Consider the following 14,348-nt stretch of genomic DNA (forward strand, 5'->3'; position numbering starts at 1 on the left):
TTTTTTTAATCTTCTTGGTATCTGTGAATAGTCTGTTTTTATTTAAACAATGACATTTAGATGTTGCATTTAGGTTTTCTTTACTAAAATTCCCTGATCTCATGAAAAAAGAGAATGATATCTATGATATTTGTGATTTATTTTTTGAATCAGTCAAAAACTGATTCAAAAGTTTTTGATGATCATATAACAGTAAATGTGTTAGGAGTCAGGGCATGAGTTTGATTCAGTATTTCTCACAGATTTTTAGAGGAATGGTCTGCCTTCAGTCTTGCTATCTCTTAGCAAATTATTTTCTTTTCTTGCCTAATTCAGAGTGTGGTAGAATAAGAGATTTGCATTTAAAAAGCATATAACCGGTTCCCCGTCGTCCTGTCCAAAGTTAGCTCTTCATTTTGCTCTGGGTGTGGATTCAGCCGACAGCACACTAACCATGAACTCTCTTCACAGTGGGCAAACCTCACAAGTGCAACTACTGTGGGCGGAGCTACAAGCAGCGCAGTTCACTGGAGGAGCACAAGGAGCGCTGCCACAACTATCTGCAGAACGTCAGCATGGAGGCTGCGGGCCAGGTCGTGAGTCACCATGGTGGGTAAAAGACGGTCCTGACCTTCGTGCACGCCTGCACTGCCTGGCTGGCTCTTTACGGGTTGCCTGGCTTCCGTCCACTCTTCGATTTCGGGTCACATTAACTTAGCGTTGTAAGCATTTGAAGTGAATTGAGTTTTGGGATACCCTGCAGACAAGCTAGACTGAGTTTTTGTGATGCTCCCAGAGTATTTCTGGTAAAGACTTTGGATTTACATAATAACAGCAGCCAACTTAATACACCTAAGGAATCCACCATTGACTCTTCTCTTTTGTTTCTCTAATCACATAGTTAGACATGGTTCTGCACAAATCTAGCTTTCTAAAAGGATGAGTTGATAATTTGTATTATTTCATCTCCATTTGCTAGGTGATCAGTGATGTAATTCTAGATGTCTCTAATCTATCTCTTAATTTATCTGAGAAATTACTGATTTCACTTTCTACGAGTGTGAGAATCAGAACACACCAAAATTTCACACCATCTCCCTCTGCAAAAAAACTCCTCCCAAACATCCTAATCTCTGCAATGCACTATGACTCATAGAAAGCCAGTCCCTAAGGCTCATCAGTAATTCTCCATTCCTAAAATTTTTGGTAAATCAGCATCACAAAGGAAAGTAACAATTGTCTATCCTGTTATTAATTATATTTAATACTAATTGATCTTATTCACACAAATATTTTAATTAATGCATTTATATCTTTTATTTAAAAATATTTAGCCACTATTAAATGGTATGGTTTGGGGTAGATGTTGTGGAACAGAGGGTTAGCCCACTTCTTGGGATGCCCACATCCTCTATCAGAGTGCTGGTTCAAGTCTGGGTAGCACTTCCAGCTGCCAACTTGTGGGAGACCCAGATGGAGTTCCTGGCTGTGGCTTGGCCCATCCTTGCTATTGCAACACTTTGGGGACAGAAGCAGCCAATGGAAGATCTCTCTTTGTCCCTCTCTGTCACTTTGCTTCTCAAATAAAATGTTAAATAAAAATAGTAGAATTTGGTATAGTCACTTTTAAAATATAAATATTCATTTTATTAAGTTAGATATAACTAGCTCAAGGATTATTTGTAGATTTCTGTCTCATGTACATACTGCAGAATTGTATTCATTGGACAGTTAGTGTTGATTTGTTAAGTTTGAAATTTTTGATTTTAAAGTATTTGTTATCCTGAACTATTGGAGCCTTTCCCTGTGTTGATGATGGTTTTTATAACTTAATTCATTCCTTGATTGAATCTATTTATTTATTTATGTAGTTATGTATTTATTTGAAAGAGAGAGAAAAAACACTCTCCCCTCCATTGGTTCACCCTAAAATGTCCCCAGTGGCCAGGGGTAGGCCAGGCCCAAAGCCAGGAGCCAGAAACTCAGTCTGGATCTGCCACATAAGTAGCAGGGATCCAAGTACTTGAGCCATCACCTGCTGCCTCCCATGGTGTTAGATTAGCAAGAAGCTGGAATCTGGAACACAACCAGGACTCAAACCTAGTCATTGAAATATGGGATGCAGAAATCCAAAGGAGTATCTTACTGAAAGCCAAATGCCAAACCCTATTTTTATATTGCCATTATTAACTAATACTACAAATCTGTGAGTGCTTCAAATTTTAGTAAATTCAGTATTTCAAGCTTGTTTTCCCCTGGCTTGTGGGGGTAGCATAGGTTCCAGAGCCTGACTATGTGATGTCTGAATGTGTTGTTACCCATGGACTTGTTCTGAGAATTAAATGTGTTGGGGGTATAAAAATATCCAATAGATGGTTCTTTTTACTGTTACATCTTAGGGCATTAAACAGTAAGAAACAGTCAATGGGAAAATTGTTACTTACATTCTAAGCATTAGAGGATTTACGGATTTATTTGCCTACCAAACACACTGTTTCTGTTTAAATTGTTTTTAAGGGTGTCTTATTTAAGGCAGGGAGCCCAGGGAGGCTTGAGAACATGCCAGAGATCCTCAGACACCTCATGGCATTGTTGCTGAGTTTTCCTTATATTCTCCCATTGTAGTTCTGCCATTTATTTGGATCATAAACATGCAAATATTGTTGATTAATTTATTTTTCTACTCAGTTATTTATGGAATTCTACATTGTACACATACCTGAATAGGCAATAGCGTCTCCCATGAAAGAGTTAAGTTATAAATGAGTAATCTTAATTAGCATTATTTGTTAGCAGGCTCACCTGTTATAAACACTGACAAAAAAATAAATAGTGTATCGTAGGGGGCGAAAAAGACATATATTCAAAGAACTGGGGCTGCAGTATTACCTCCTGGTTCCTCAGATTGCTTACCCCTTGACAAAAACAGGCCTTCTATGGGCAATGCCTTTGTTGGAACAGAGTGAGGAAAAGTTGGAAAGAGACTGGGACATTGGGGTAGAGCAATGAATAAAACTAAGGAGGAGTAGGTTTTATAGTAGGTTTTGATATCATTTGTTAGACCCAAATATTTGTTCTTAAACATTAGATATTATTTTAACTACATAAATTTATATTAATGTCATTTCATACTGTACTTTATCTAGCTCATTGCCATAATAACCTGAGATTATCCTTAATCCACTTTTCCTTTTAACAAGCTTAATGGAGAATTGACGATATGAGGTAGGAGTTGATAAAGGCCAAGAGAGATAAAGGACACATAGAGAAATCCATGGGTAAAATACCACTGCAGTTCATCATTAGCCCTGTCTCATATACATGGCTCGGCATGTGTCCCCTAAACAGAGCCATGTGTTTCTCCCCACTTCCCTTGCCTCCTATCCTGCTATAACCTATTTTTTTTCTCTTCTTCTAGTGATAATATGAGGTTTGCCATCATTATGGTTGTTTCATGAAATGGATTACTCTGTGTGTGTGACATAGTTATATTTCCTAGTCTCTTTTCCAAAATATCTTCTTGCCCACATTGACTCTTCTAGTTCAAAAAAAAAAAAAACGCATGTGAAGAAAGTCATTCTTTTACTCATTTAGGAAGTATTTATCAAGGGCTTACTGTATGTCAAAGTTATGGAACATTTTAGGAATATCAAGGTAAATGGAAACAGTTTCTTTTATATACTTAAAGTCTGGTAGGAAATAGGTACTTTTTAAAATCAAATCAAATGAAACAAAAGCTCTGGTTTAGATGTGTGTACAACTGTCTAGGAGCTCCCTGTAGTGCTAACCTAACAATGTATGGAGAAGTCAAAGAAAGCTTCTTGTATAAAGCAGTGCTTGATCCACCTATGAGCACTGAGTAGAAATTTCATAAATTGAGAATAGGCATTTAACCCAGCAGTTAGGATGCGTACATCCCATATCATAGTACCTGGTGGGTTCAGTGACCACCCTAGCTCCTGACTCCAGCTTCCTACTAATGCAGACCCTGGAAGGGAGCAGTAATAAGTTGTTGGGTTCCTGATCCCCATATAGGAATACTCTTTGGATTTCCTGGCTCCCTGTTTTGGTCTGGCCCAGCCCAGGCTGTTGTGAGCATTTAGGGAGTGAGCCAGCAAATGTGAGCTCTGCCTGTCTGCTGCGCTTTCCTTCTTTCTGCTTCTCAAATAAAAAAAAATTTTTTTTGAAGAAAATTGCATAGATGGAACAGGACACAGAGCATGTAAATTCCAGGCAGAGAATAGGTTTGGAGACATAAAACATCAAGATTTCTAGACATTGAGGAATAGAAGGGATGAGGCTGAAATAAGTTGTAGTACAAAGGCAGAACCTTTTGTGCTCACCCAGTGTACAGTGTTTGCAATTAATAATGTAACTGATGGGGAACCACTGAAGGAAAAAAAATTGTGTCTTCTAAAGAAAAATGTCACCAGTGTAGAGTATGGGATAGGTACCTGCCTGAGGTAGGGAGTGGGATGTGAGGAGACACTGGAAGTGATAATTCCAAGGAAATGATGACAAGCCAGTGGCAAGAGAAGATAACAGGATGCCATACTGAAGACATATTTAGGAGGTTGAATAAAACATTTTATAAATCTTGATTGGGTTTGAGGAAAAGGCAAGAATTTCATGACTTACAGTTTTGGAAATGAAGATCACAATGAACTGGGCTTTGTGGCAGATTCTTATTTGAATGTTATCTTTATGCTCATTTTCCAAGCCTGTTCATCTTAAAGAAAAAATTTTAAAACCAAATTATGCAATTACGTTTTTCTTCCTTGCCTAAAGACAAAAATGAAAGTGTGAATCAGTAAAACAGCCAACTTTGAGACAAGTTCTTAGGCTTATGGTTTAAATTATTCAGGAAAGGGTGATTCTTTATCAAACAAATAGAGGCATAATTGGGAACTTGCCAACTTTCTAGTAAGGTTTTTGATTCATTTCCATTGGGTGAAAACATTGACTTCGTTATGTCATTCATTAAACCTCGGCTGAATATTACATCTGTCTTGCATCACAAAAGGTACTAGAGACACAAAGTCAAAACATAATCCTTAAGGTTATTTACTACCTATTTGAAGAAATAACCCAGAAGTCTAAACATTGAAACTGCGCATAATAAGCAGTACAAATCAGACTGGTTGTCCAAGAAGCGTTTCCAGGAAAAGTTACATTGGAGCTGTTTTTGAAAGGCAAAAACAGCAAGCTATTATGGGGAGTCTTCAAAAAGTTTATGGAAATGCATATTATGAAAAATTTATGCATGAATTTTAAAAACTTTTGCACCAAAATAAACTTATATTTCAATTCCATTTTTTCATGAACTTTGGAAGAAATAGACAGCTAAAAGAGCATGGACAATTAAGGATAATAAAATACCTTTGTGTCCTTGGAGCCCAGATGGTAAGGATGAGAGAAACCAAAAGGTGATAATACTAGAGAAATAGACTCTGGACAGAATATCAAAAACCTGTTGTGCTAAGCAAAGAATTTTGTACTTTGTTCTAAAAAGACAAGATTAGATTTACATTTTGTTGCTGGAAATATGGGAAGTGGATCAGAGAAGTCAAGAGGCAAGTAGACCAAGTAGGAGATTGTCACAGTGATCAAGGTGGGTTAAGTAGCCTGGAACATTCAGAAAGGTTAGATAAGTGAAGAAAGATAATAGAAGATAAGAAAGATAATAGAATGATAAGAAAGATAATAGAAGAAAGTTTGTGGAGGAAAATGACAATTTCAGTTTTTGAACACATTATCTCTTTGTGCCTGTAAGCCAGCCAATAAAAACTGTCTAGAAGGAAGCTGAATATACAAAGCTCAAGTTCTTGAGAGGGTTCTGGGAAGGAAATAAAAAATGTGGGAGGCATCAATATATACATAATAGCCTGAAGTAATGGGTTTTTAGAAGGTGTCCTGGTCTATTTTGTGTTGTTATAGCAAAATACCTGAGGCTGTTACTTTATAAGGAAAAGAGGCTTATTTAGACTCATGGCTTTGGAGGCCAAGGAGCATGGCAGTGGCAATGGCTTCTGGTAAGATCTTCGTGGTGGATAGTAACACATGGCAGCAGCACAAGTGAGCTTGGGGAGATAGGAGATGTCACTTGGCATGAAGGTAAACAAGAGAGTAGGGAAAGACCAGGTTCATTCTTTTATAACAATCTGCTCTTTCAGGAATTAATCTGTTCCTGCAAGACTACCCACTCTGCCAGACTGGCATCAAGTCTCTCCTGAGGGCTATGACCTCAGTAACTAAATCAACCTTCTACTAGGCCCTACCTCTCCAAGGTTCTACCCACCTTTCAATACCATTAAATTGACTACCAAGCTTACAGTACATGAACCTTGGAGGAATAAATTATATCCAAACCATAGCAGAATTCAACATGACTAAGTGTATAGTGAGACATTTGCAAGAGCAAAAGCACCCCAGAATTGGTGATGGGGGGAGTCATGAATGTGAGTTTAAAGGAGGTAGTAACAAGAAGAGTGATTTCACAGAAATCAGAGAAAATTTCAGCAGAAGTCAAGAAAAGTGAAAAGGTCTTTGTTTTTGTAATTTTTTTAAAGAGTTCAACCAATAGTATTAAATAGAACAAAAAAAAAATACTAAAAGGGATAAAGTATTAAGTTGTTACTCGACAGTCAGGACGAGGGCTGATCAAGTCATTGTTTCTCATAATGTCCATTTCACTTCAGCAGGTTTCTTTTTTGGTGCTTGGTTAGTTGTCACCGATCAGGGGGAACATATGATATTTGTCCCTTTGGGACTGGCTTAATTCACTCAGCATGATGTTTTCCAGATTCCTCCATTTTCTCTCCCGTTGCACATGTGTATGGGGGTACCCTGGCCTCTCCTGTCCAGAGGGCAAACCCACTCCATTTCCCTTACTTTTTCTTCTTAGTATTTGAATTTTGTATGGATTATTTGGTTTAAAAAATGATATGTTAGGAATACTCTTATGCTTTTATGATTTCCTAATATAAGATAAGGATATAAGGCAAATATAAATATATTTTTGTCCTGGTGACAACTTCAAAAATAAGATCAAGTAAGATGTTCACTAATGAAATTTGCTCAAACAAGTGAAGCCAGCACATTGCTGTGTCTCTAGCATAGATAAATGCTTCACGAGGTGATTAGTGCAGTATTGAGATATCTAACAAAATTTTGTGTTTTAAGCACTATTTATTCAGAAACAGTTCTATGAGTAGAACTCAGATCCATCAAAGCAAAAAAAAAAATTAGTTACATAGTTGGGGGGGGGATAAAATCAGGTCTTTTCCCCAATGATAGATCTTACAGATATGTCAAACTGGTGTATTAAAAGGCAGTGCTAAAAATATAAATAATAGGATAGCATAGTGGTTAAGAGCTAAGAGCCCAGGCTTTGGAGGTAGACCTCCTACTAACGACATCTCTATTAGCTAGATGTAAACCATGAGGAAATTACTTAAAATGTCTGGGTCTTTGTTTCCCCATATGAAATGTAAAAATGGTAGTCTCACATATTTCATGGGGTTGTTGAAAGAGTTAAACAAATTATGACATGCAAATCTTTAAAACAGTAGTTAGCATCTAGTATGTGTAAGTAGTTATCGCCAGTATGGCAGAAACAAGATTTTTTAGCATGTAAAGAGTTGTTGGAAAAAAGTCAGACAAAACTCTGCCAGACCTATTGTTTTCAGTTCACATGAGCTTCATTGAACTTGGGACAGATCATCTGAATTGAGGTGGATGTGGCGTGAGACAGTTCCCACACCCAGGTTTCGTTTTGAGTTTTAAATGTGTGCAAATATGAAAATTCAGGGTGGTACTTAGAGCAAAAACTGCCAAGTTTTAACTACTCATTTGAGAACTAATTAGCATATTCAAGGAGAGGGGGTAAATCCTGTTAACCAGTTTTCTTTTTTTTTTTTTTAAGTAAACTTTAGAACTATTTGTTTCCAAATTCTCACTTTGGGTCTTGATCTTTGGCCAATGCATGGACTCTTTTGTAATTGTATAGTTATCTTTAATAATATAGTAAATGCCTGTGAATCTACTGTGCAAAAGAAAAGTTAGTTTTGACTATAATCTGCATCCAAGTACCCAGTTTCCCACCACATCATTTCTACCATTCTATCTCCCACAGTCTCTCTTATCTGAATACTATGGCCATTCTTCATTTTTTTTAAATTCTTTTCTTTTGAAATCCTTTTCTGTTAAGTATTATTTCTAGTTTTTAAAAGAGAATATAAAGCTTTATGTATCTTGGGACATACTTTTCACACTTGGATATATCGTGAATTATATCAGTGCAGAAAATAACCTAAGTGTTACTAAATCTCATCTTAGAATTTGTTTCTCCAAATTCAATACTCAGAAGTTGTGGAATCCTTTGCTATTCATAGGCAGAGGACCTCTTATTAAAATTAGATGTTAAATTTTTTTGACTCATTCACTACTTTAGCAAACAGATTGAATGTTGATTCCTTTAAACAACTCCAAATTAGGAAATAATTTTGCTGCTGTTTTTCCTTTCTTCAGAATCAGCAGCCTGCATTTGCTATTAAATTCATTACCTGAATTGTGTACTTGATTTTCTTAACCTTCATCTCTTGCTTTCCATTTTATTCTAATGTCCGTCTGCAGGTTCCCCTTAAATGAGAATATATTCTATTTTACACAGTGGGACTGTCTTATAGAAATCAATGGATTACAGTCCATCATTTTACAGTGCCTGCTGAACAAGTGAAGATATCCAACATCAAGTCTTTAGATTTCCAAACAGTACTGGCACAAGTACAATTGGAGAAAGCAACAGCAATCAAAACTAATAAACTAGGTTTCTTGTGAACAAGCATTGGTTTTAATTTGCTGATCTGATCTTTCTGAGATATTACCCTATCTCTAAACATCCTAAGAAAGTATTTCTACTCAAAAGCAACTTTTAAAAATTCTTTGTCTATGTGAATGTCAGTATCTAATGTCGGTATCTAAAGGCTAACATATTATCCCATAGAACTTAAACAAATGAGATAAAGAAAGAGCAGCATTGGAGAGTTTATGTCAGATGAATTAAAGCAGTTGTTTAGTGAGCCAGTGTGCCAATTTGGAAATAGATTCTTGTATTCTACTGAAGAACTGTTTTAAAATAAATTACGATCATAAAGCTGCCACAGTTTACTATGCATAGACATGTTCAAAATTGGATCTCCTTATGAAGGCTGCTTTACGCAGGTATTTAAGCACTGCCAATAGAGCTAACAGCTCATCAAATAGAAAATCTGCTGCAGAAAAAAGTGGGAGTGGAAAAAATGCTTAACTATTGTGGTGCTAGTCTGTGTTTAAGTTTTCCTCCAAAACAAGTTTACTTGTTTTCAAAAAACTGAACTCCAAAAGCCTTGGAAATAATGAAGTGCTAAAGTATTATTGATTTTAATCAATGTTAAAAACACTTACAGAGGAATAAGATGAGAAATCAGATGAATGTGTTGCCACCAAAAGTGGCAATGATTTAAATCATTGATCTGAGAGAGATTCAGATAAAAACAAATCCCATGTGTATATGTAAAATCAGAATATCCTTTTACACCAAAGTTTACTCTTTCTACTTAGTTTATTCAAGCATACTGGATAATGTTTTTATAACCTGTATTTAGATGGCAAATCCAACTTTGTATCTTACAAAATGTTGAAGACATTATCAGAATGCATTTTTATGTGGTTTTATATAGTACCTCCTATGGAAGATTGTAAGGAACAAGAGCCTATTATGGACAACAATATTTCTCTGGTGCCTTTTGAGAGACCTGCTGTCATGGAGAAGCTCACAGGGAATATGGGAAAACGTAAAAGCTCCACTCCACAAAAGTTTGTGGGTAAGCGTTACAGATGCTTTTGTCTCTTTACAAGGTCATTTTATTTGGAAAACATTAACTTCCCATGTATTAGAAATATATATGATGTATTTTAGCTCATAAAATACTCATCTCATATGTGTACACTTGCACATACACACACTCACACACACACACACATACCCTTAGGCACGAGCACATCTTTAAAAATAAAGACTGGCAGTAATTAAGTCACCATCTTAAAATGTAATGTTATACAAAATGAAATAGCATGTAAAAACTAAGTGTAATTTATTTTAAAAATAATAATGCATAGGGGAATTGGCCAACCCTATTGGGTCAGTTTTGTATCTGTTTTTAAAGTTGCATTAGTGCCAAATTTTTAACTGTTTTCTTTACATGATATTCTTTTAGTATTTGTTCTAGAATTAAGAAAAATTGTTTTAAATTCTGTTTAAAAAACTAATATAGAGGGACAAGTGCTGTGGCATAGAGGTTAAGCAACTGCGTGCAGTGCTGGCACCCATATAGGTACCATTCCAAATCCCAGCTGCTCCACTTCTGATCCAGCTATGTAAGATAGTCCAAAAGTACTTGAGCCCCTGCACCCATGTAGGGATCCAGAAGAAGCTCCTGGCTTCTGGCATCAGCCTAGCTCAGCCTGGCTATTGCTACCATTTGGGGAGTGAACTAGCAGATGGCACTCTCTCTCTCTCCTCTCCTTCTCTCTCTCCCTCTTTCTAACTCTGCCTTTCAAATAAATAAAACAAATCTTAAAAAGAAAAAAAATACTGTAGAATCCTATATTCAAGATGTTTCATAGTTGGGACTCTATTTTCTATTTTGATCTTTGTTTTTGCATCCAGTTTATGATTTTTAATAGATTAAATATCATATATTTAAACTTTCTTTTTTCATTTCCAAACCCTTAGATGCCCTTTGATAGACCCATGTTGGCATCATTTTGAATGTGTGCTGTAAGTTATGAAGTGTCTTTGAGGATACAGCAAGTATCTTTTTTTAAAGCCATGTATGAATAACAAAGATTCAATAGAAAGAAAACCATTAAAGAATTTCATTCATTGTGTATGTAATATCTGTTCTTACAGACAATATATGACAAGAAGTATCAGAAAAAAATATATAAAACTTCTCACATTCTAGTATCAGAAAGCATTATGGGATATCCTGATTGAAAATATTTTCTTGGGTTATTTCAGGGATGAAAGGATAATAAAACATTTTTAATACAAAAAACAGAGAAAATGTTCTTTCAGACTAAAGCTGATGAACTAACTAATCACCAAAATTATCATTTTCAGACTAGCTGGAAGAATTTGTTGAGAATTCAATGAAAGAAAGCTAGAAGAGGACTCTAATGATCATAGTTCATACAGAGTCAGTTTAAGGCCCCTGAGGTGAAGCCTCAAAGGCCTACCCTTCAACCCTAGCAGAATATTTTTATGTCCCTATTTCTTCCTGTTTATGGATAGCCATTAAAAAAAGAAAAATATAGTTCATTTTTAAAGATGACTATTGATGTATATGTATTATAAATCTAACTAAATTCATAAAATCTCTGTTACTTTTTTTCATGTTTCCTATGATTTACAGAGGCTATTCTCAACTTGATTTTCTTGAATTCCTTACAAAACAGGGACAGAGTTTTAGAAAACTACTGTATGGTTCTAAAATAATGACTTTTTAAAAAAAGAATCTGAGAGAATTTTTTCTTTATAATATGTTACTAGAATAGAATCAAAATAAACAATAACTACTCCAATGAATGCTTTCAAAACAAAACAAAAGAAAATCATCATTCCACACTCATCATAAATTCCTTTTCACATGTCCCTTAAATACTGTTTGACATTACCAACTCCTCAGGCCTATGATCCCCGAACATTCTACAGATATATTTGGCTGTTCCTCTGGCTCAGATTCCATGGCTTATCACTTCTGCCATTCTCTTGTTGATATTCCTGACTCTTGTCTTACTGCCTGTCAGTAGTGAAACCCCTTCTTTCTCATCAGGCAAACTAAGCTTTTTTTTTTTTTTTTTCCATATTTATATCTCAGTTGCTAGTAACTCTGGAGAAAATCCATGGCCTTATAAGTTAATACAAATAATTGAACTCAAATACCAGGTGACCCATCCATGCTATATAGAAGTGCCCCTTTAACCCAACCCTATACAATCTTCTCTTACTCCCCCAACGACCATTTTAGCCTTTCTCTACTTTGCACAAACATGGTATCTCATTCCTTCTTGATCTTATATCCAACTTTCAATCAAACTAATCATTTCAATGGAATATCGCCAATCTGTGTGTATTCAAACAAATAACTTTGTTCATTTTTTCCTTCTTTCAATGAAAGAGTATCCCTTTACTGATTAAGGTCAATTTTTCCTTTTTTACCCTGGAAGCTTCCTCTCCTGGCCTCCCAAAGACTTCACATTATTACTTTTCCTCTTCCTCACTTATTTTTTTAACTTCTACCCTCTATTATCATTTTCCTATTGGCATTTTATGTGATAAACTCTCCTAATTAAAAAAAAAAATTTTTCTCAAATCTAGATCTCCTTCTAGCCACTACCACATCTTTCTTTCTTCTCAAAGATGGAATTGTTTAAAGATTTCTTCTTTCTATTCATTTCCCATGGCCCACTGAAACTATCCTCATGGGATCACCACTAGGTTTTGTAGCGCCAAGTCCCATGGACATTTTTTACATATATCTTACAAAACTCCTAGAGAGAATTTGCCTCTTCCGAATGGTCATTTCTTTTTGAAACACATTCCTTCCTTGGTTTGTATGGCATTAATCTTTCTTGCATTTCTTCCAGCTTCTCTGACATCTCCTTCTCAGTCTTAATGGCCTTATTTCCCATTCATATGCCTAAATATTTTATTATTATAAATCAAGCTGGAAAACCTATGTTCTACCATCCTACCTTAAGGCTAAATTTAAATAAATATAGAATTCCTCAAATTCCATGCAGACTCTGACCTACAGATATCTCTTAGGCCCAGTTCCTGTTTCTGTCCATTACAGAAAAGGGCCTCTCACATATATGTGTAGGCCTGCATATCCAAGTCCTTTTTACATTGCACCCCACATACAGTACACAAAGAGTAGTATCTTGGCTGCACTCCAGGCTTATTTATGTGCTCACCAGTAGCACAGTTGATACTCAGGAAGATGGACCCCAGGGATAAGACTGTTCAGATTCTGGAATGAGGCTCAGAGCCATATGGTGAAGGGATTCTAGGGGTCTTAGAACCCAGAGTATCAGCCTGTTCCCTTGGCCCTACAAACTACTTATTCCATGAAGCAAGTCCAGGGCTTTCTAAACATGATGCTTAGTGCAAGCATCCTACTTGCTCTGGTCTGTGAGTTGGCATAAGAATGCTTTCCACGTTGTATTTTTGACCCTCTCTTCTTCATATTTCACTTGTGCCTAGGTGAAATCTATTTCCACAGCTTCAGGAGTTGTTTTCTATCAACTGCTGATTCTTACATCTATATCATAAGCCCAGATCTCTCTCCTGAGTTTGACACACTAAGTATTTACTGGACACGGCAATTACTCATTGTGTCCCCAGTCTGAATTTATCATCTTTTCTATCTCATTGTCTTCCACTAAGTTTTGAAGATCAGAAGCCAGGACTTTATGCTTCTTTCTCTTTCTCATCTGTGTATCTAGATAATCATCAAGCCTAGCAACTCTATGTTCTAAGTTTCTCTACATTTCATCAACTTTTCTCTACTATCACTACAGCTAGTTCTGGCCACCATGACCTCTACAGCCAAAGACTTCCTAAACCCTCTTGCAAATGAATAACAGGGTACCTCCCTATTTAATCTTTTCAATCCTTGTTACTCTCAGAATAAAATTCCTTAGCTGTAAAATGGAGCATTGTCTTAATTTTGTTCCGTGTTATTGGACTCTCCTTTCTCATTTGTTTCTACTCTATCCTGTATTGAAATACAGTAATTCCTTACTCATAAGTCATCCTATTTTGCCTCCAAGCCTTTCTCCCGCCTGTTCCAATTCCATATTTCTTTACTTGGGTGATGTTTACCATCACATTCTTATTCGTGATACCACTTCCTCAAGCAGTCTTTCTTCACTCCCTGAGTGTGAGTTAAATATTGCTCTTAGTTGATCCCATAGCACATATAACACTATATTCTAAATGATTCTTAAGTTGCTGTCATTTTGTTAAACTGTGAGCTTTTAGAAAATATAGATCAGGTTTATTTAGCTTAACTTTAAAATTCTTGACACTGCAATATTGTAAATTGGGTACCATGAGATAATTCTCACCATTATTTTCTTCAGTTGTCATTATTCCAGTCATTATGCCGATCTCATATTAAGACCATTTCTGTAAATCTGAAATAATACTAACTATCCAAATGTGCTTTCCACCACCACAACATACTAAACATTTATAACAAGTCCATGTGGGCTTCAACAAGTTTATGGAAAATTATTTTGACAGCTATGCATAGTTTTTT

At 36.0% G+C, this 14,348-nt stretch overlaps 1 protein-coding gene across 35 annotated transcripts in view; it reads left to right on the forward strand.

Annotated features, from left to right (window-relative positions):
* IKZF2 (IKAROS family zinc finger 2) overlaps window positions 1-14,348 on the forward strand; it is a 171,083-nt gene that overhangs the window by 147,433 nt on the left and 9,302 nt on the right. For 26 of the 35 annotated variants that reach the window (XM_051849149.3, XM_051849145.3, XM_070070249.2 and 23 more), the window contains 2 exons: window positions 451-588; window positions 9,699-9,842. In XM_051849149.3, coding sequence (XP_051705109.1) covers window positions 451-588; window positions 9,699-9,842 — 282 coding nt within the window. The remainder of the gene's footprint in view (window positions 1-450; window positions 589-9,698; window positions 9,843-14,348) is intronic. The other 9 variants (XM_089328997.1, XM_089328998.1, XM_070070252.2 and 6 more) reach the window with 1 other exon arrangement.

The sequence above is a fragment of the Oryctolagus cuniculus genome, chromosome 3 (assembly GCF_051225735.1).
Source record: "Oryctolagus cuniculus isolate XC-2025 breed Fujian yellow rabbit chromosome 3, ASM5122573v1, whole genome shotgun sequence".
Taxonomy (NCBI): Eukaryota; Metazoa; Chordata; class Mammalia; order Lagomorpha; family Leporidae; genus Oryctolagus; species Oryctolagus cuniculus.